This window comes from Boleophthalmus pectinirostris, unplaced genomic scaffold, assembly GCF_026225935.1.
Source record: "Boleophthalmus pectinirostris isolate CB_2022bp ecotype Guang Dong unplaced genomic scaffold, ASM2622593v1 HiC_scaffold_17, whole genome shotgun sequence".
Taxonomy (NCBI): domain Eukaryota; kingdom Metazoa; phylum Chordata; class Actinopteri; order Gobiiformes; family Gobiidae; genus Boleophthalmus; species Boleophthalmus pectinirostris.
The window spans coordinates 24,056,439-24,078,166 of record NW_026571115.1 but is presented as its reverse complement, the minus strand read 5'-3'; the positions used below and the strand labels follow the sequence as shown (position 1 = coordinate 24,078,166).

The 21,728-nt window shown below is 40.5% G+C and overlaps 1 protein-coding gene across 1 annotated transcript in view; it reads right to left on the bottom strand.

Moving 5' to 3' along the window:
- The window catches only part of cacna1ha (calcium channel, voltage-dependent, T type, alpha 1H subunit a), a 294,384-nt gene that overhangs the window by 92,000 nt on the left and 180,656 nt on the right, over nucleotides 1-21,728 (bottom strand). Inside the window, exons 9-13 of the mRNA XM_055152604.1 lie at nucleotides 17,631-17,869; nucleotides 14,349-14,541; nucleotides 12,631-12,949; nucleotides 1,837-1,979; nucleotides 301-495 (exon numbers count right to left, since the gene is read on the bottom strand). Of these exons, the coding sequence (XP_055008579.1) occupies nucleotides 301-495; nucleotides 1,837-1,979; nucleotides 12,631-12,949; nucleotides 14,349-14,541; nucleotides 17,631-17,869 (1,089 nt within the window). The remainder of the gene's footprint in view (nucleotides 1-300; nucleotides 496-1,836; nucleotides 1,980-12,630; nucleotides 12,950-14,348; nucleotides 14,542-17,630; nucleotides 17,870-21,728) is intronic.

Here is a 21,728-nt window from a genome sequence, read left to right as displayed (position 1 = left end):
CCTAAAATGCCTCTCTCTGATCTGAATGGTCACTATCTAAACTTTAGCACAAGCAGACAATCATGAATCAGTGTTAGTGCGGGAGCGCAGAGAGGAAATTCTGGAGGTTCTGAGCTTCACATTGAGACTTCTCCATAAACTGAGGATGAGACAAACTTGTATCCTCTATACGCAACTAAATGCACTGATAACCCAGGTTCATTTGTGACTGTAGCACCAGTAAGAGGTCAGGCTACATACAGTTCCTTTAACACAGCCAAATGTCATCTGCCGCTTGTGTGTGTGTATGTCTCGTCTCACCTGCTCGTGGTACTCGATGCCCATGCTGAGGGTATTGACCAGGATGGCGATCATGATCCCTCTGTTGAAGTATTTACTCTCCACGATCCTTTTGAGTTTTTCCCTGAAGTCCCTCCAGGCCCGAAGCACACTGTTTTTGTACTCGCTCACCCCCCGCCGCCGCATTCGACCACGCACGCCCCGCAGGTCTCCCCCCTGTCGGGCACAAGCAATAGGATTTAACACAGAGCACAGCGAGGAGGGGAGATGCAATTAGCAGGTATCTGGATGTAGAGGTGAGTAGCCAGAAATTGTACAGAAGCAAGAGTAATGTTCAAAAAATGATATTACCGTATTTTTCGGACTATAACTCGCACTTTTTTTTCCATGGTTTGAATGGTCCTGTGACTTATACTCTGGTGCGACTTATATATTAAAATTTTCACACCGACAGACTCAAGAGGGCACTTGAGGCTTGTGTGCCAGTATCTGCTGCTCCTATTACTCCTGTACCACTGTCACTTGGCTCTACTGCGCATGTCTCCTGCAGAAAGAGCCTCTGTCCTGTCTGTATCATGTCAGTCGATCGTACCATTACTTCTGAACCACTGAAAATAGAAAATTTAAGTGACTTCAGTGACAACCTAGACCATCCTGTCGGGATTCAGAAAGGCTGGAATAATTCTAACTGAAAGTGATGCTGAGTCTGACGACAGCTACACAGAAGAGGAAGCGGCGCTCTGTTTACCTCCGGGTGTTGGGGAGTTGCTCAGAAGTGATGAAGAATTCAATGGATTTAGTGATTTGGAGTGAGATGGAGAGTTTGGTAAACTTGTTCTGTTGTTTGTGCTATAGTTTATCTGAAGAACTGTTCATATGTGACGTTAACAGTCTGTTGTTCTCTGTTCTATTGTTATTACTGTAACTTGTCTTTCAAAATGAAATGTCGGTTCCTGGTCTCTGATTTTATCAAATAAATTTCCCCAAAAAAGTGTGACTTATTATCCAGAGCAATTTATATATGTGTTTTTTCTTCTTCATTACACATTTTTTGGCTGGTGCGACTTACAGTCTGAAAAATACGGTACTTAAGAACTCAGTATTACTACGAATAATAATTGAGACTGTCTGGAGGTAATATCTGATTTAAATTTTGTAACTGGAAGGACAAAACAAGACTTACTCACAGTGGGAAGAGAAATCAAAGAGGTGATGTTAAACTGTCAAATATATTACTCAAGTAGGAGCAAAAATACAGTATGATGTCTGAAAAGACTCCAAGAAGTGCAAAAATCTTCAAAATATTACTCAGTGTAAAGTACTAAGAACTAAGGTAGTGGCAAAAGTATTCACTAAAACCCACCTGGACAAATAAGGAATCACACAGATACTACAATTACTCTTACTTGAGTAGTAGTTTCTTCAAATACTTTTTTACTCTCACTTGAGCAATATATTGAACTATTGGTGTGTACTTTTACATGTTATACAATCGTTGGCTCCTCACATCTGCAGGCTGGATGGTGGCGTCGTTAGCATAATGGACGTGACACTGACCTGGGGGTAGTCATGCAGAGCGTCTGGGTCCCCCTCCAGCTCCAGAGTGTCCAGACTGCGGGCGCACTGAGGACAGCTGAGCAGCTCCAGGAGCAGAGGGCTGGGCACCAGGCCGGCCAGCTGGTACAACAGCCTCTGACGACCTGCACGGGGGCAAAGGACACCACTCAAGATCTGTGTTCGACTTTTCTCGGAGGACTCTAGCTCGCTGTGACATAAGATGTTTATGTAAGTGGGACATGTCAATTATAAATCTCAGTCTTTGATCATTTTGAGACTCGTTTTGATGTCAGTGATTTGGGAATAGTGACGTTTTCATAATATCAAATTAAGTGTGTCATAGATTATTAGGGCAGTTGTCGACTAAAGAAATTCTGAAAATGCAGTGTGGTAAAAGCTCTCAAAACCTATTACGTATCTCTATGTATCTGACCCAAACTGCACTCACAGGACTATGACTGCACAGGAGTTCATGCAAAAACACTATTATTAGGGTGACCAGACGTCCCTATTTACTCGGGACAGTCCCAGTTTTAAGCCCTGTGTCCCCTGTCCCATCAGATTTATCCAAAACCAGTGATTTGTCCCAATTTTATACAAGAAATGTCCCTATTTTGGACCAATCTGATCCCTGCCAACAGTAAAGAGAGGCACACATTGTCATCTGTTTAGGTAGAATACAAAAAAGCTGCTTAAAAACGACCAAAACGGAAAGAAAATGTGACTGTACTGACTCTTTCTGCATAAAAATGTTCCTTAATTACGCACTCGTTTCACAATTTTACTATTACCAACCACCAAAATAACAGGAAGGTTCTAGTTTTTTATTTTGAAATTCTTTTCACCCTAACTATTATGCAACAAAAAACAAAAGAAAGAAACTTAGTACTATAGATTAACATTTACATTTTATGAAACTGAACTGTCTTAATTAGAAGAAAGAGTAATATGACATAAACAGACAAAGTAAGACAAAGTAAGGCAACTGAACAGTAATTGAGATCATTCATGGTTGCATCTACTCAGAGCTGAAAAGTAATTTGGCCTGGATACGGTTCAGTAAAAAATAAAAACAAAATCATGGCTGTGATACTAAAAGTTAATATGAAACACAAACATTTTAATCATCAAAACAATGAAAATGTCAAATGTGTCGCATAAATGAGTTTCCTTCCTCTGTACAAGCAACAAAACCATAGCATTGTAACAAAATAATTTGGTAAAATATACCAAAAAATCCTCTTGGTGATATATCATACAGCAGTCATTGATATCGATACTGTATCATCACATTAAACGATATGATATATCGATATTTATATTGTAGAACAGTGGTCCCCAGCCTTTTTTGTGCCATGGACTAGTTTTATATCAGATAATATTTTGCGGACCAGAGGGGGTTGGGGGGGATTTGAGGAGCATGGTTAAGTCCTGGCTAAATCCTCTTTTAGTCCTGGTTTTAGACCTGTTTTAGTCCTGTTTTAGACCTGTTTTAGTCCCTGTTTTAGTCCTGGTTTTAGATCTGTTTTAGTCCTGGTTTTAGATCTGTTTTAGTCCTGGTTTTAGATCTGTTTTAGCCCTGTTTTAGACCTGTTTTAGTCCTGTTTTAGACCTGTTTTAGTCCCTGTTTTAGTCCTGGTTTTAGATCTGTTTTAGTCCTGGTTTTAGATCTGTTTTAGTCCTGGTTTTAGATCTGTTTTAGTCCTGGTTTTAGACCTGTTTTAGTCCTGGTTTTAGATCTGTTTTAGTCCTGGTTTTAGATCTGTTTTAGTCCTGGTTTTAGACCTGTTTTAGTCCTGGTTTTAGATTGTTTTTAGTCCTGGTTTTAGACCTGTTTTAGTCCTGGTTTTAGATCTGTTTTAGTCCTGGTTTTAGACCTGTTTTAGTCCTGGTTTTAGATCTGTTTTAGTCCTGGTTTTAGACCTGTTTTAGTCCTGGTTTTAGATCTGTTTTAGTCCTGGTTTTAGATCTGTTTTAGTCCTGGTTTTAGATCTGTTTTAGTCCTGGTTTTAGACCTGTTTTAGTCCTGGTTTTAGATCTGTTTTAGTCCTGTTTTTAGATGTGTTTTAGTCCTGGTTTTACATCTGTTTTAGTCCTGTTTTTAGATCTGTTTTAGTCCTGTTTTTAGATCTGTTTTAGTCCTGCTTTTAGACCTGTTTTAGTCCTGGTTTAGACCTGGTGTAGTGATGAGATAGTTCTGGTGTAGTGCTGGTTTAGTTCTGGTTTAGTGGCGCAGACCACGCGGCGTACGGGATGGTCAGCGCAACATATGGAAGGGAGAACAGTCCGTGCGATGTACGGGAGGAAGGGAATGATCCGCGCGACGTACGGAAAGGGGGACAGTCCACGCGACGTACCGGAGGGGGGAACGGTCCTCTGACATATGGGAGGGGGGAATGGTCAGCGCAACGTACGGGAGGGGGAACGGTCCACGCGATGTACGGGAGGAAGGGAATGATCCGCGCAACGTACGGGAGGGGGAACGGTCTGTAGGGGACGGTCCACGCAGTGTAGGGAAGGGAGGGACGGTTGGACGGTCCATACAGCGTACGGGAGCGAGAGACGGTCCATGCGGCATATGGGAGGGAGGGTTTGCGCTTTCATACCAGTCCCCAGAACAGTCTCCATGAAAAGTTACAGCGCACCTTTAAAATCTAATTAATCACTTAGCATGACTTTTACTACGATTTAGTCATTCATATGTGGTCCTTAAACTTGTATTACCAAATTTAGTCACCCTCATGCTTTTACTGCATATAAAATTTACTGTATAAAGCTGGAGTTCATGTCAGGTTGTGGTTGTTGCTGTAATATAGGCCACCCAAAATAGTGGAGAGGATGGTGCAGGATATTGTAGTGTATTGTGGTGAGTACACTGTGTTGCTAATATTTCTGACACTTCATTCCACTGCAGCCTCTTAAACCAGGACAGAGAAACAAACCACAGCACAGCTCCAGCTCAGGTCGACCTGCACGCCGCTCACTAGTGGTATGCTGTGGCATGGCGTGAAAGGTGGACTTCGTAACTTTTCTGGTAGAATAATTTGTAATCTGCTTGTCGGAGATGATGGGGATGTTTTTGCCATGAAGGATCCACAGTATGGCTTAAAAAAACGTACTGTTTATGGCAAAAAATAAAACCATGATTATTTGGTTCCTACTTAAAATCACAAATATATCACACAATTACTCCTGGTTTACTCCTTTTTTAGTCCTGGTTTACTCCTGGTTTTAGACCTGTTTTAAACCTTTTTTTTTGGACCTGCTTTAGTCCTGGTTTAGTCCTGGTTCTGTCCTGGTTTAGTCCTGGTTCAGTCCTGGTTCAGTCCTCATTTAGTCCTCGTTCTAGTCCTGTTTTAGTCCTGGTTCTGTCCTGGTTCAGTCCAGGTTTAATCCTGATTCTGTCCTAGTTCAGTCCTGATTTAGTCCTTGTTCTGTCCTGGTTTAGTTCTGGTTTAGTTCTGGTTTAGTCCTGGTTTAGTCCTGGTTTAGTCTTTGTTCTGTCACGATTTAGTTCTGGTTCAGTCCTGGTTCAGTCCTTGTTCTGTCCTAGTTCAGTCGTGGTTCAGTCCCAGTTTAGTCCTGGTTTAGTCCTGTTATTAGTAAAGTAATGTCAACGTGGATTTGAAAACTTTTCTTACACAAATTCAGTTGGAGTTATGTAATAAAGTGCATTGGATTTTCGATTAAACATATTTGTAACTGAATGGAACTATAATTAAAAACACATTCGTACATTTGACTAATTGCACAGCTCTAATTAAAATCCACCAGGTCAAGTTAGGGTCAGATCTTTGGAGAGAAAACCCCGCTCACCGTAACAACAGACTCTGTGCACAAACTCACTGTAGCGTCACCACTTCCTGTGCATTTGTCACTCTAAAATGAATAAATATTTACAGATTTGGCAGTGGACAGAGTTGCAGGTGGATGTCACTGAAGCCATGTTAAAGACTAAACAAGTGTGCCTGTGTTTAGAAAGGGAAATGTTTGTGTCTCAATAATAACGCTAATGGTAATGTTGTGCTATAACAAAGCCGGGAGTGTGCCTATGTTCCCTCATTTCTAAGTTTTTTATTATTTTTTTCCCCCCAAAATGATGCCCTATGTTTCCTTTATCATCAATTTACATCAGAATTTATCCACATTTCTCCCAATTTGTTCATCAATTACACCCAACCTCTTATCCAGCAAAGGACCCTAGGTTGAAATGACTCTGAATCATTCCTTTCAATGCGGTATAAAAATAAAAATGACTTGATTTAGAGTTTCATTTTGAGAAAACTCTTAGAAATAAGGGAACATAGGCCTGACCCCATAATGCTGCATTCTGTTGTGCTCAGACCTGGAGAAAACTGACCTCCACCTCGAGAAAGTGCAATGGAGCGGCCAATCAAATCGTTGTGTTCCGAAACACGAACTCGGGTTAGTTCATCGCAGACGGAGTCAGTTTGATTTACGTCACAGCAAAAATGTCAGCACACACAGTAAACGGAGAGAACTGTCTTTTTGTCATTTTGATAATATGTTAAGTTGTGTATGCGTAGACAAAGCGTCTTCTAAAAACTTTGTAGTGACATTTAGACTTTCTTTGACATTAGACAGAAGTTTTTTTTCCTGAACATGTAGTAGTCAAACTGCCATAATTGAGTCTCTGAAAACTAATGTTGGCCAACATACTCGATTTATTAGCAGGAGCAAGAGACGTTACATTACACTTTCTCTGGCATCCATATTTTAACGGCTGTTGCAATCATAGACCGTGTATATGAGTGGACACAGCTAACGCACGAGCCACTGCATGCCAAATAGGAAGTTCACCAGGAGGCTCTTCCGGCTCCTTCTGACTCTGGCTCCTATTGACTTACATTAGTACCTTGTCACTCCTCTCTCTGTACACAGCAAAAACTGGAGGGTTAAAATTTTAGGGTAAAATATTTCAGAGTTTTTTTTAACACCAAAAGTGTTATTTTAACTATTTGAAAGTTAAATGGGGGTTTGAGTTGGAGATATTTGTCAGAGTTGATGTGGTTGAGGTTAATTCAACTTCCTCTAGTGTTAATTCAACTTCTCTTACTGTTAATTTGGCTCCTCCCATTCACCACTTCAAACTCTTGTGAGAGAAGACCAGTTTGAACCAGTTTTGTACATAATTTAATCTTAAATTAACTCAAATAAAGTAAAAATAAAATAAAACAACGGTGTTGTTTAACGAAATCAGGATAACTCTACAAAGTGTTATCTGTTTACTCTCAAAACGTTAATGACTCTTGATTTCGGGGTTAAACAGAAACTTTGGTCCAGTGTTAATTAATTAACATTTCCAAAAATGTTAAATTAACTCTAGAACAGTTTGAACTCACATAAACTCTGAGAAAATGTTAAAGTTGATTCTGTGAGAGTCAATTTTAACACTCCACTTTTTGTTGTGTAACTGTGGCAAGTTACAGACAGACCTTGTCATTTTGGTCTTAAAATGTTTGTATTAAGTCACTCTACATGATCCTGAATTATTTTTCCTCCATTTGGTAACATAAAGCCTGGCTCTGGATTCAGTCCTGTAACCATGAGCATCACGAGCCTCATTTGAGCAGTGCTGAACACTATAGGTGACAACACAATCACTTAGTCCACTTCTTTTATACAGTCTGGGGTTGCAATGGAACGCAATTACAACGTATATCGGAAGAACTGACTCAGATTTATCCACTACCGACATTCAAATGCAGCATAAACGTTCCAAAAACTCCACAAACTGAAGCCATCTACATACAAACATTATTAGATCGTCTTTGCTTTGATCAATTTACGTTTTAATAGTCTGTTTATTTTATATTTTACACTTCTAATAAAAGTTATCATCAGTTTTGAGACACTATTCGCTATTCATATTGAACTGAATAAATGCAAGACAGATTTAGTTTACTGCCATAGTGCGGAACATTCCAGGTAAATCAAAACATCTGCACTCACTAGAAAATTTCCTCAGTGCACCTTTACATGAGTCTGTTGCTCAAATTGCATTGCTCCTGACAAAATGACTAAAATAAACTAAAACTAGATTAGATTTGCGGCGCTTGAGGTTGAATGAAAATGTATTTTTATTTTAGAACAGGTTTTCATTTTTCAAAACATGACAAGGTTAGTCTAAGGTCAGGCGTTTTGACACAGTTACGTAAATTCAAAGACAAAATTAGCTTAAGAGGTCCAGTTCACTAAACGATGTGGTCTTTCTTTAGTGCTGTCACTCAATACTGACCGCTGTGCTCCCGGCGTAACCTTAAAACAGTGCTCCGACTCCCCCTTTACCCCTTTAACCCTCCCGTTTAGACCTCGCCTTTAAGTCTCCCCTCTGCACTGCAACACTCTGGACATGGATTTCCTGTCAGGACCCTAAGCCTGTGCTAAAGCGCCACACACAAAAGGACACATACTAATACACGCTCCCTTAAATTCACATTGCTTGGCTAAAAGTTAAGATATAAACATTTAAATCTATCAGAAAATGACGTAAAAGTAGTGAAATTATCTGTCCATGCTGCAAGATATTTTTACTTGTTAGTTATAAACGACCTCTAGACTAGAATTAAACAGTCTTTGAACTAGTAAGTCGATAATAAAGCTGAAAACAAGTTGAATAACCTGATATAAGTTTTAAAATCTTGGAGAAATTTGCAGGGTACACCGAAAATCTGATCATGATCTGATTTTTGGAGTTATCTGATTATTGAAATATGTAAACTAGGACTGGACAATTTGGGAAAAAATGTCTAATAATACGATTCTGTTCAAAGTTTGTTGAGAAGAACTGACAAAAACACTGAAATACAGTATGAACTGACAAACTAATAGAAGAATCACATTTCAGAACATGTTTTTGCAGATTTAAACCACAGGGCTGGCAATTTTTAGGCAGAAAAATACTGATTACTTTGTTGTCTGTGAAGGAAATTTTGGTACTTTAAAAACTGAAGCCTTTGTGATTTACCAATTATGTCTATTCAAATAACAATTTCAATTTGAGTGTGATTAATCTTGCGTCCCTAATGTATTTTGGATGATACTGTTACAGCCCCAGGCCTTCAGTTCTAATTTGTTTTGTGCGTTTTAATTTCTGTCCTGATTCCTGCTGTGGGAGCCCTGGTCTGTGATTGGTGGGGTTTGTCTACGCCCACCGCACCTGCAGCCACCGCCCACTATTTAACGAGATTTCCAGCACCTCGTTTGGGGCTGCTGGTCTTTGTGGACAGTCTGTCATTTTGTGTTTGTTTGTGTCTCTTTAGTGTCAGTCACTCGTTTGTTCTCGCACGTGTCTGACTTTGTTTGTGTTGAGACAATTCTTTAGTTCATTTCTATTTTGTGCCTTTTTATTTTGTCACTTGATTCTGTTTGTGGGTTTATGTGGTTTTACTTTGGGGCACTTGCGATTTAGTTTTACTGTGTGTCCCTTAGTTTAATCACTTGTTTTTGTGTAAGCCTGCGTGACCCATTTTTCTTGGCACAAAACTTGTATGTTAATCCTGTTGTTTTGTTTCTTAGTTTAAGTTATTTTCTGTACATATTTTAGTCTGTTTTGTTAATTTATCTTTTGCATTCCTGTTAATTAAAGATTCCATTATCAATCTTGGTTCTTTTGTTACTTCCCCTTTTTTTTAATGGTTATTGCAGGGGTGTCCAAACTTTTTTCATCAAGGGCCACATATCTAAAAGCAGAGGGCTGATCGAGGGCTGTAGACTGATACTCAGTACAGGGAATAATTGAAATATGTGCATGTTTAACACTTCAGAATGAGCCATCAGTCTTTATTAATGCTAAGATCCATAAAACCACACATTAAATATTAAATATTAGCTTTATCAAGGGAGATTTTCTAAAAACTTGCAGTAAAAAAAAAAAAAAATGAATTGATGCAAGGTAATTTGGGCCAATTCACCCGGAAGCCTGAGGGCCAAGAAAAAATTGTCTGAGGGCCGCATTTGGCCCCCGGGCCATAGTTTGAACATGCCTGGCTTAGTGGTTTTAAGTATTTTCAAAGCACTTATGCTTATTAAAAGCCCTGTACCTGATATTTCCCCATGTATTTCAGCTAAATTTGTCTTGTCCCTGAACAGATGTATTGTATAAGCAGCTCTCAAGATCAAAAGACTTCCACTGTGTACTGTCTGCATCAAATTATAAAGCGTTCTATTGTCCGGTGATCAGGAAATGCACTTACAGTCTCATTGTGGTGAATAATTAGGATACTCGGAATGCATAAATTAAATGAGGAATAACTCTGGACCACTGCAGTTTACAGATTAAAATGAACAAATTCTGATTTACAAGTTTTTAATCAGGTACTGCGCCTTTAAGATGATGACAGTAATGTACAAAAGCTTCTATTTTACTACACCTTATTGTCTTCATGGAGATGTTATTGCTTTGCCTGGAATGTTTCTCAGTGTGGCATTAAACAAATTCATCTTATTGTATTACATCTACTGTACTCCACCCTGCACTGCAAAACTCGAGGCATAGATTTCCTGTCAGGACTGTGTAAGCCTGTGCTAAAGTTCCACACAAAAGAGAACACACACACACACACACACACACACACACACACACACACACACACACACACACAGAGCTCTATCCAGGTTACTCCAGGCCAGATCTTACAACTGAAGAAGAGAAATGGAGAATGGTGAAAAGAATGTTGCCGGAAAGGAAGTTATTGAGAGGAGATAAAATGACTTTTCAGACGGACAAAGATCTCCCGGAGCAACGGAGACCAGCCGAACAGACAAGTTTGTTAAACCCACGTCAGGAAGTTCTTATCCTGAAAAAAGATGAGTTGCTTAAAGTCATACTGGGGAACATTCCAGGTTCAGGGCGACTCCGTTTATAAGAGAAACTAAAATGTCACTAAAGGCTGATACATGAACCAGCCACAGTGACAATGCTGTTTCTTGCCTTGAATGTAGACTGCTCAATAAATAATGTTTTACTCGGTACAAATGTCAGTAACGCGCGATACAGTTAATTTTTAATCTGGATTGAAGCTTTGGGTTTTTCGTTTTTCTTCTTAAAATTTGCTAAAATCACAGCGATGTCAGCAGCGGTGAAATGCCATCGTTATGGTTCCAAATGTCTGGACGAGCCCGGAGGTGCGCCCGCGTAGACCGTCGGGTGACTACGGACAAAGGACCGAAGCAGAACTCTGCACTCCACAGGGCTAATCGCAGCTGATGCGCGATCACGTTTTGTGGACACCCTGTTCCATGGGCTCGGGGTTCTTTCAGGGGTGGTCCTAGATTCCAAGTCTTAGTCCAAGGTTAATCCTGATTTAGTCCTGGTTTAGACCTGGTTTAGTAATGGTTTAGTCCTGGTTCAGCTCTGGTTTAGTCCTTGGTTCAGTTCTCGGTTCAGTTCTGATTCCGACCTAGTTCAGCATTGATTCAGTCCTGATTCAGTCCTGGTTTAGTCCTGGTTTAGTCCTGGTTCAGTCCTGGTTTAGTCCTGGTTTAGACCTGGTTTAGTCCTGGTTCAGCTCTGGTTCAGTTGGTTCCTGGTTTAGTCCTGATTCAGATCCTGGTTCATTCAGTCCTGGTTTAGACCTGGTTCAGGTCTGGTTCAGTTCTGATTCAAATCAAATCAAATCAAATCAAACTTTATTTATAAAGCACTTTTCATACAAAATGCAACACAAAGTGCTTTACAGTGATTAAAAACAGTCTTTCCAACCACCCAACCACCCACCCACAACCCACATAGTCAAACAACCAAACACACACTCACATACACACAAACATGCACACACACACACACACACACACACACACTCACACTCACACGCTAAAATACATAACCGGACACAATAAAATGTGAGGCTGAATACAGGCGAACCAGTTGAGAAAGCACCATCAGAGGAGCCGTCTGCACCGGGAGCAGAGAGACGTCCACCACCACCAGGAACCACCACAGGGTCCAGGGGAGAGATGAAGCCCAGGCACCTGAGGCCCAAACACCAACCCTCCACCAGGAGCCCACATGACAGACCCAGCAGCCACAGCTGACCTCCACTCCCGATGCAGAGGGCTCCTACAAAGGAAACACTGGAAATCCTAAAAATATGCCTAAGATAAATAATATAGTAAAATGTGTACAATAAAAACAAGTAAAAGTATAAGATTTCAATCAAAAGCTAAGCTAAAAGGTGGGTCTTGAGCCTACTCTTAAAAACATGACGTTCTCTGCAGCCTGATTCAGTCCTGGTTCAGTCCTGGTTTAGTCCTGATTCAGTCCTCGGTTCAGTTCTCGGTTCAGTCCTGATTCAGACCTAGTTCAGCATTGATTCAGTCCTGGTTCAGTCCTGGTTTAGGCCTGGTTCAGCTCTGGTTCAGTCCTGGTTTAGACCTGGTTTAGTCCTGAATCAGACCTGGTTTAGTCTTGGTTCAGTTCTGATTCAGTCCTGGTTTAGTCCTGGTTTAGTCCTGGTTCAGCTCTGGTTCAGTCTTGGTTTAGACCTGGTTTAGTTCTGGTTCAGCCCTGGTTTAGTCCTGGTTCAGTCCATATACGGTGCAAAAGTTCGGCATCTTCACTCACTGATTGTTCTTTGACGATCAGCCACAGTTATTTTGGCGAGAGTAACTTAAAGTGCTGCAATAGTCGTGTAATGTCTTACCTTTTAAACACAGTAATATTGTAAAGTAACGAATTACTTTGAAATGACAGTAACAAGTCATAAACAACACAGTACAGTTTTGAAGTAACTTTCCCAACAGTGAACATGACCAGGCTGTATCTGTTCTTACTGTGTTGTCCCATGAGCGTGTAGAGCTTGTTGAGGGTCTCCGCGTGCTCTGATCCGGGCTGGTGGGAGTGCCTCTGCTCGGGGCTTCGCGAGTGGGGGGACGGGCTCTTGCTCCGGTAGCTGCAGACGAACGAGGGCAGGATGGTGGGGTAGTTCATGCCCCCGTTCAGACGACCCAACAGCGCCCCCATGCCCGGCGTCACGGAGGGGGAACTGCGCCCGCCGTTGGCGTTCCCTCGGCGCACGGGGAGGGTCTTCATCTCCAGCTCCTCGCCCGTCTCCAGGCAGCGGGGGGCGTCACTGTGGTCACCGTAGTCCACCTAAAAGATAATAACGAGGATGGATCGGTCTAGTGAGACGCTTCGAGTCGCTTAAAAAAGACAAATCACCTTCCTCATAGCCCAAGTCATTTTGGCCAAATTGAGTTTTCTCATTCTCATTCCCCAGACGGAGCTGATCTGTAGATATCATTGGCTCCGTCCTCGGCCAATCAGAAAGATTTCACAGCCAAAAAAACACAAATCACCTCAGTCATCTTATTGACGTAGGCAATTAGACTATGAGCCTAATGTCATGTTACGCTTTTTTGCAGATATTTAGAAATAATTCAGGAACTATCACATATAGACCATTATTTTTCACCCCTCAAAACGTAATTTTATCATAACATGCAGCTGATTTATTTTTATTTTTTTAACTATATAACATTTTGGCAGAGGTGGGACCAAGTCGTTGTTTTGCAAGTCTCAAGTAAGTCTTTCAAGGAGTCAAGTCCCAAGTCAAATACAGGCACGTCCAAGTCGAGTCTCATAAGTCCAAATCAAGTCCAAGTCGTCTGCTTTGAGCTTCAAGTCATTTCAAGTCTTTAAACCAAATTACTAAATGGAGCTTAGATTTTTGCAATTTATATGACTTTCAAGTTAAATTGTATTTAAAGTCATGGTATATTTATGTTGTAGAGTTGTAGAAATGCTATTTTTTTCCTTTTTAAATGTCCTGACAAGATCTTAGTGTGAATCATTATGGTCAGAATAGAAAGAATTAAGATTTACAAGTGCTTCATAACCATTTTATCATGTAGTCTGCACTGAAGTGGAAGGATCACTTTCTCTGTAGTTCCCTCTGATTTACTGTGTTGTACTGTATATTATGTAGTACATTTGGGATATCGCATCACAGTACTTCAGCTACATACAAAGTAAGTAAAAGTAAAAGTAAAAGGGAGGGACATGTTCCAGTTTGTGCCTGTAAAATTAAGCACTGCATTTATCAAATGTAAAGAGAAAAGTACTTTCTAAAAACAAATATTTTTTAGCAGAGGCATCAAGTCTTCTCAAGTCACAGGGCTCAAGTCTGAGACATTGAGCTTCAAGCCCAAGTCGAGTCCCAAGTCTTAGTCCATTTTTTCACATCAAGTTTCAAGTCCTAAAAATAGTGACTCAAGTCTGACTCGAGTCCAAGTCCTCACCTGTGCATTTTGAAACCCTTTATGTATGACCTATAGTATGAAAATGCAGTACTGTGGGAGGGTTTAGGTGATAGATGATAGACTTAAATATATTTAAAACTGATCAAAATACAATTCTGATCAACTTAATGCTGACAGAAACCATTATAACATGGTCAAAAACATATAGAGTAAGTCATTTTTGCATAATACATTCCCTTTACAGTCTCATGCATTTCTTTTTTACTCTCCACACTTGATAGATGTTGTACCTTGAGTGTGTGCTGTCCTCCGTTGCTGAGTCGACAGTGCTGGTGCTGGTGGGTCTGCAGGAGGCTGTGGATGGGGCGGAGCCACACGCTGTTGTTGGGACCCGAGGCCCCCACACCACGACTGGAGCTGTGGCCATTACCTCCGCCGTTCCCCCCTCCGCTGCCGTTCGGGTTGACTTTTTTACGTCTTTTACTGAAAGAAATAAACAAAGGCGAATGTTTGGAAGTCTTGATGTTATCTGCTCAGAGAAAGGAAGAAAACAAGTTGTAAACTTGTGTAATAGCTTGAAACTACTGCGCTCTATTTATGTTGAAATGTTTTAGTTTTCCAGTTTCATAACATCATCAAATATTATGGCCACAATAAACTTTTATCGTTTATTTAAACATATTTGACAATGCTTTTACTCGCCACACTCGGCGATGGTAATAGCTGCTAATCTGCTCCAGTGGCCTTTTATACAACCACATTCATACATAACAAAGTGGGTGAAGTGTCTTGCTCAAGCACACAACAACAGTGTATATTTGTTGGAGCAGATAACGCATCCATTTCCGGTTCAACTGAGCCACGCTGAACAGAAATAGTTCTTAATGTGTCTTAAAGCTGCAGTTCCCAACATTTCAACTTCTTTTATCCACAGAGTATTTGGTGCAATAAAATTTTGTCTCAGTACAAACATGTAAAAGCAGCTCTTTGGGACCTTTGTGTGCTGTCTGTGCCTTAGTATAAAGCGTTTTTTTGTCCACAAACCAGGAAATAATGTTGGTACACTGTGAGCATAGTACTTCTTGTTCGCAGTGGCGTTACAACAAAACTGATCTGGCCTTTCAATGTTACGAAAATCTCTTACAAACTCATCGCAAAGAATAATTAGGAAGCTAGGAATGTGTTAATAACTTTGGACCGCGATCCGCCGCCTTTTCCGTCATCCCTTCATTACGACATGTCTCTGTTTCAACATGCTGGTATTACGACATGCCTCTATTTAGACGTTTTCCTACACTTTATAGTATTGCTATTCCAACACGAAATGTATGAAGCACAGAAGGCTCATGCAGCCTCCCTTTTCGACTAGATATTTTCCCGAAGCCTGGCCTATGCTCTTTTTTAAAATGCACCTCTGTTTCGCTCAGCAGTTAAGACATTTTCCCGCTGTCTGTTCCTATGTGGCCGACGTATTCTCTGATTAAGTGTTTTACTGTGGCCCAAGTATCTCATGATATATGAAAGCGCAAAGTATAATAGGCTATCACATTAATATTATTCATGTTGGAAAAGCAGAATGTTAAGAATAGTACAAGGCCGCTACTCTGACAATGAGGTAGTAGGAGATAATGTTTATGCCCTTCTCTTCATTTAAGATATTCTCTTTGAATGTTTGATTTTATGAGCTATAACATCAACCTGCCCGAGGACGACAGGTGGAAATTAGCACTGGCGCTACAACCTGGTACAATGAATCACTCCTGTTAATGTCAATGTATATATGGTGCACTGTCCCCGTTTCATTAAATAAACTAAACTAAACATGCCGCTACTCTGACAATTAGATATCAGTGTCTAAGAACGTCATGTCTAGGGTGACCAAACGTCTGTTTTTCCCCGAACGCGTCTGTTTTTTGTCTCCTGTCTGTTTTTTGTTTTTTTTTAAGTGGTGGAAATGTCCGGGTTTTCATGATCTTTCATAAGGGCCATTAAATTGAGAGTCTTTCGTAGCTCTCTGTAACTCAGAAGGAGCGAGCAGACACAAATAGCTGGTCAGTCTGCATCATGCTGAAGCGCAAATGCGTATTTAACAATGACTTGTACAAGAAATTCTCCGTTTTCTGGTCCAGTCGGGACAAGTGGGAGGCCATGTGCACAGGTTGTCGAGGCCCCACCCACCACACCCGGTAAGATAGGGTGACCATATTTCTGTTTGTGAAAACCCGGACACCTTACCGGGGGTGGGAGGTTGGGCCTCGACATTGAGCTACAGTCCCTCGCTATATTGCGGTTCACCTTTTGCGTTCTCATCGTTTTGTGGATTTTTTTTCTTTTCCTTTTTTCTGTCAGTTTTGCATGTTTTTTTTTTTTTTTTTACACACGGGTGGGTCAGGACTAAACCAGGTCTAAACCAGGACTAATCTTGGATTTAAGAGAGAGAATGCCGTGCAGTTAGTCCACAAAGCGCGATCGGGCAATTGCCGTGTTTACCTCTGTGAGCTGCGGAGCTGAGCCGGTCCTTTCTCCTGCGGTCACCTCTGAGCCCGTCCCCACAGTGAGTCCTGTTTCAGTCCTGGTTTAGTCCTGGTTTACTCTTGTTTTAGTGCTAGTTCAGTCCTGGATTAGTCCTCCTCTTCAGTCCTGGAATCAGTCCTAGGTTAGTCCTGAGTTAGTTCTGGTTTAGTCTTGATTCAGTCCGTGGCGTAGGCACCGCAAAAGTTTGATATAATCTCGGGTTAACGGGCAGGTGCGGTCCTGTACTGCGCGGATGCGGTGTTATACTGGGGGTCTCCAAAAATGGACCCGTGCAGGACTCTGCGCTGTAGGTTCCATTACGGAATAAAATAATCTCTGGTTCGTTACATAAATAAGGAGAAAAATAACATAAGGACGACAGCAGCAATAAGTTTTAAGAAGGATAAAAGGGTTGCACCTGTCCTGTCTGAAAAAAGTGTATAAAGTGTGTGGTGAGGGGTTTTACAGCCTTAAAACAGATATAATAATTGTAAAATATAAAGGTGACTACTTTGCAGATTTCACCTGTCGCGGGTTATTTTTAGAACGTAACCCCCGCGATAAACGAGGGACACTGTACTCTCACCTCCCAACCTGTGCACATGGCCTCACACTTGTCCCGACCGGGAGGGAAAACTGAGAATTTCTTGTCCAAGTCATTGTTAAATATGCATTTGTGTTTCAGCATGATGCAGACTGACCGACTGTTTGTGTCTCGCTCCTTCTGAGATACAGAGAGACGCTCAGATTAATGCACCCAATGAACAGTAATGAAAACCTGGACATTTGCATCACTTTAAAAAAAAAAAAAAACGGACGCCCCAGACAGGACGCAAAATACGGACATATCTGGGGAAAAACGTACGTTTGGTCACCCTACGGTAAGATGTTCAGGTTTTCACAAATGGAAATAAGGTCACCCTAGTCATGTCAGAACAGCAGTATGAAACCCTTTGGACCACTGCAAACAGTTCAACATAAACTAGTCCTGTTTTTAATGTTTTAAGCCAGTAAAAATATAACATAACACATATAAAAAGTAAAAGAGTAAAACAGACCTGTGCCAGCCCGAGTATATTCTCTGCAGTCTGCGCGTTAGCTTTCGGTACAGGTGGCTAATGTAGCGTAGCATCTCCTCGTAGCAGGAGCCCGGCTCGCTGTAGCTCGCCAGCGTGGAGTCGTTGGACATGTAGCGGGCGCGCTGCTCCCTCATCAGAGCATTCTCACGCTGCTTCGTCTCCGAGAACTGGGTGGCGATGACCACCAGGCACAAGTTAATCATGAAGAAAGAACCCACCTGGAAGAAGTTTTTTTAGATGTCAATGGAAATTCTATGCAGTTCGTTTAATGCCAACATGCCAGAAGTCACAGTGAGAGTGTAGAGTCTGTTTATGGGTTTAAGGACGCCATTTTGAGGACTTTAAACCATTGACCATTTATTTTTTATGTTTTGATTTGTAAAAAATATTGTTTTGAGGGAAATCCATCATGTTTTGCCACTGCTGAAATTCATGAAAATTCATGGCCTAAATTTTTCAAAGTAAAGTCCCTTTTAAATGTTTTGTTCATTACATGCTTAAATGAATATCTAGTTTCACTACAAGTTTTAGTATCGATTAGTACTGATAAGTGTTGATATTGATTTCTTGTACAGAGGGCACTAGACAGATTTTACAGTTCATAGTCTGGCTTTATCAGTACAACGGTGATGTCTTATGCGAGTACAAGAAACGTTTAAAACAGAATACATATAAAAATTAGACAGGACTGATAAGCAGCAGGGACCTCCGCCAAATCACTGGGCGAAGATCTCAAAAGTTATTAAAAAGACAAAGACAAGCCAGAACCCACTGACCACTGATTTTTGATGTTTTGATTTGTAAAAAATATTGTTTTGAGGGAAATCCATCATGTTTTGCCATTGCAGGAATTAAAAAAATCTCCATTGGTTTACATTTTCATTTTGTTAAAGTAATGTTTAAATTTGAATTAATTGTTTTAAAGATGCACTATGTAACTTTTTTGTGTCTGGCATGTATTCATAGTTATTATTGCTTTGCCTGGAATCTCCCACAGTATTATTTTAAATGTATTCATCTCCATGGAAACAAACAATTTAAGTCATCAAGCCAAGTTACAGTTTAGATCTGTGGAGGGGCGAGCTCACTCACAGTTGGGATGTTTTTAAGTTATTTGTTTTAGCAATAGAAACAATTGTACTTGAATAAATGCAAGAGAGATTCATTTCATCCAATCCACCCACAAAAAATCAACATTGTGCACCTTTAAGAATTTGTTTGTCTTGCGTTTTGAATTTCTTCACTTAAAATAAGAAAACCAGGCACAGGTTAAGCATGAAGAAAGAGCAGAGGCGCCTCATTTAGATTCAAGTGTAAACACAGTTATTTGAGCAGACACAGAGCGCAGCACTGCGGGGGAGCATCGTGACCAGTCTCAGGTGCACAGTGACAGAGAGGCAGGCTGCACAGCTGGGGCCTGCCCGGGGCCACAGCTTCAGCTTCACCTGCGTCACATGGGTCACCTGGGTCATGTGGGCGATCGCGAGACAGATGAGCTGGGACGATATCCTCTAATCTAAACTATTACAGGTTTACCAGCGCTACAGATTGACAGAGCCTGTGGTTAAAATGAACAGCTGGGGTCTGGTTTCCGTAGCTCAGATCACACCGAACTTGAGTTATTTTTGCTTTATTGAATGTTTTAGTAACGTAAGAATGCAGAGTTTAGATTAAGGCTGCACAATTTGTAATATGTAATTGCATTTTTGTTCAAAGTTATGAAAAATATCCTGATAAATATGCTTGAACTTGAAGCACTAAATCCACTGAATTAACAAACTGTGTATATAAGGTGTTTTATTGTCATCAACTACTGTTCCAAGTCATTTTTTGCTGCCATTTTCCTGCAGACTAAGTATATTTTGCAGCATTCCGGTGCAAAAACGCATACATCTAATTGTGTGCAGGCTTCAGTGGTTGCCGCAATTTGAAATAGTTGGTGACATCACACATGACTGCCCAAATTACAGCCAGGTGTTTCTGAAAATAAACTTGGCAGGCTATATAGTCCTGGATTATTTCTGGTATTCATGAGTTTCAACTTCCTGTTACATGCCAGGACTTTTTCCCATTTGGAAGATATATTTTGTTTTCAATACATGCATCCCGAATTTTGGACTTCCGGTCATCGTGCAATGCATACTGGGAAGGATCCTCTGAAAAAGTGAGCATCAAACCGCCATGTTTGGTTTCCCAGTGGGATGCATTTTTAGTCAAAGCCGATCTTTTCTAGTCTTTTGAACCATATCGCTTTTGTTTCTAGTTCTGATATTGTCATATTTTAGTTTTTGGATTCAGACATCGTAATTGTGTGGTTGTTGGATGTTGTAACAGCAGAAACCAGCTCAAAAAATGGACTACGGAAGTTTGCGAACTCCATAACTGCAAAAGGGAATCAGAGTTGTGTGACTGCAAACCTCCGTTCAAACTGTTTCCCTTCCCAACGGAATTGAAAAATAGTGAAAGACGAAGGCGATGGGCAGTATTGATACACAGGAATGACGAAAAAGATAACCTTTGGCTGCCTAAGAAATCATCCCGAGTTTGCAGCGAACATTTTGTATGTGGAGCACCAACAAAGCAAAATCCCGATCCCTCGCTCCACCTTGGTGACGAATTTAAAAAGTCAACACCAAAGCAAAAAGCACCAGCTGTTTGCCAAAAAACACCTTCCATGCAAAGCGACCGAGACGTGATGTTGCTGTAAAGCCAGTCGAACAAGAAAGTGCGAGCTCAGCCTGTGTGTCTTCTGTACCTCTCGCTTAACAAACAGAATTTTACTTTGATGGCGGTTTGATGCTCACTTTTTCGGAGGAGCCTTCCCCGTATCCATTGAAGTCCGAAATTCGTGACGCATGTATTGTTGGCCTAATTTTTCATCGACAGATCCAAACCACTCTTGAACTATCAAAGTAAGGTCCCTTCTAAATGTTTTTTTCAATACATGTTCAAATGAATATAAAGTTTCACTACAAGTTTTGGTTTCGATTAGTACTGATTAGTGTTGATTTGTATCTGGATATCTTTTTTTTTTTTGTATAGAGGGCACTAGACAGATTTGCAACACGTAGTCTGGCCTTATCAGTACAACGGTGATGGCTCATGCGAGTACAAAAAACGTTTAAAATAGAATACATATAAAAATTAGACAGGACTGATAAGCAGCAGGGACCTCCGCCAAATCAATGGGCGAAGATCTCAATAGTTATTAAAAAGACAGAACAAGCCAGACAGTCAGCATAGATTACGCACGGATATCAGTCTGAACTATAATGGTTCCATCAAACTGTTTTTATATGGCTTTTCATAGACTAACGGGAAGAAATGGGTATTAATCTAACACTAATCTAACATTTTTATGGTTTAATACTGTTATCTGAGCATGTTTCTTTTGGAGTGTACGTTTGTTTACATTTGTCACTACAACCAACGCAGTAAAACCGGTTGAGACAAATGCTGCCACTAAGCCGCCGTGATTTACTACGATATTAACTTGTTTGAGAATTACTTGCTAATTGCTGGACTAATTATTTCCGGCATGTTGTAATATATTTACGGCATGCCAAATATCAAGTTTTCAAATAAATACCAGCGTACATTGATAACAGCTGCTTATCTGTATGATGGAATCTCTCTGTGTCTTAATGTATTCTTAACAGGAAATTAAAGAGCTCTGCGAGGCCGACGTTTAAGTCTGATCACCATCGTGTCATGTTTTAATGAGAAACGCAATCAAAATCCAACTCTGAGCACGTTTGGTAATTCTGATTTGATACTATCACGCTTCATCCTGATTAAGTATCAACATTTTAATATTAATTCCATCTTTTCTTTCTTATGCTTGTTGTCAAAATATTTCTCATTTTATTAAAGTTTTCTTCAGCTATTAGTTTTATCAACAAACAGATTTAAATTCCATTGCGTTCCACAAAAGGGTTTTCAAAAGTATTGGAAATATCCTACGCTAATCAATGCTAAAACTAGGGTCAAAACTAGATACTCATTTGAGCAGGTATCGATACAAAAAAAAAAGTCACATTCACTGGACAGACATTAACCTTTCCTGCTTTAGAATGA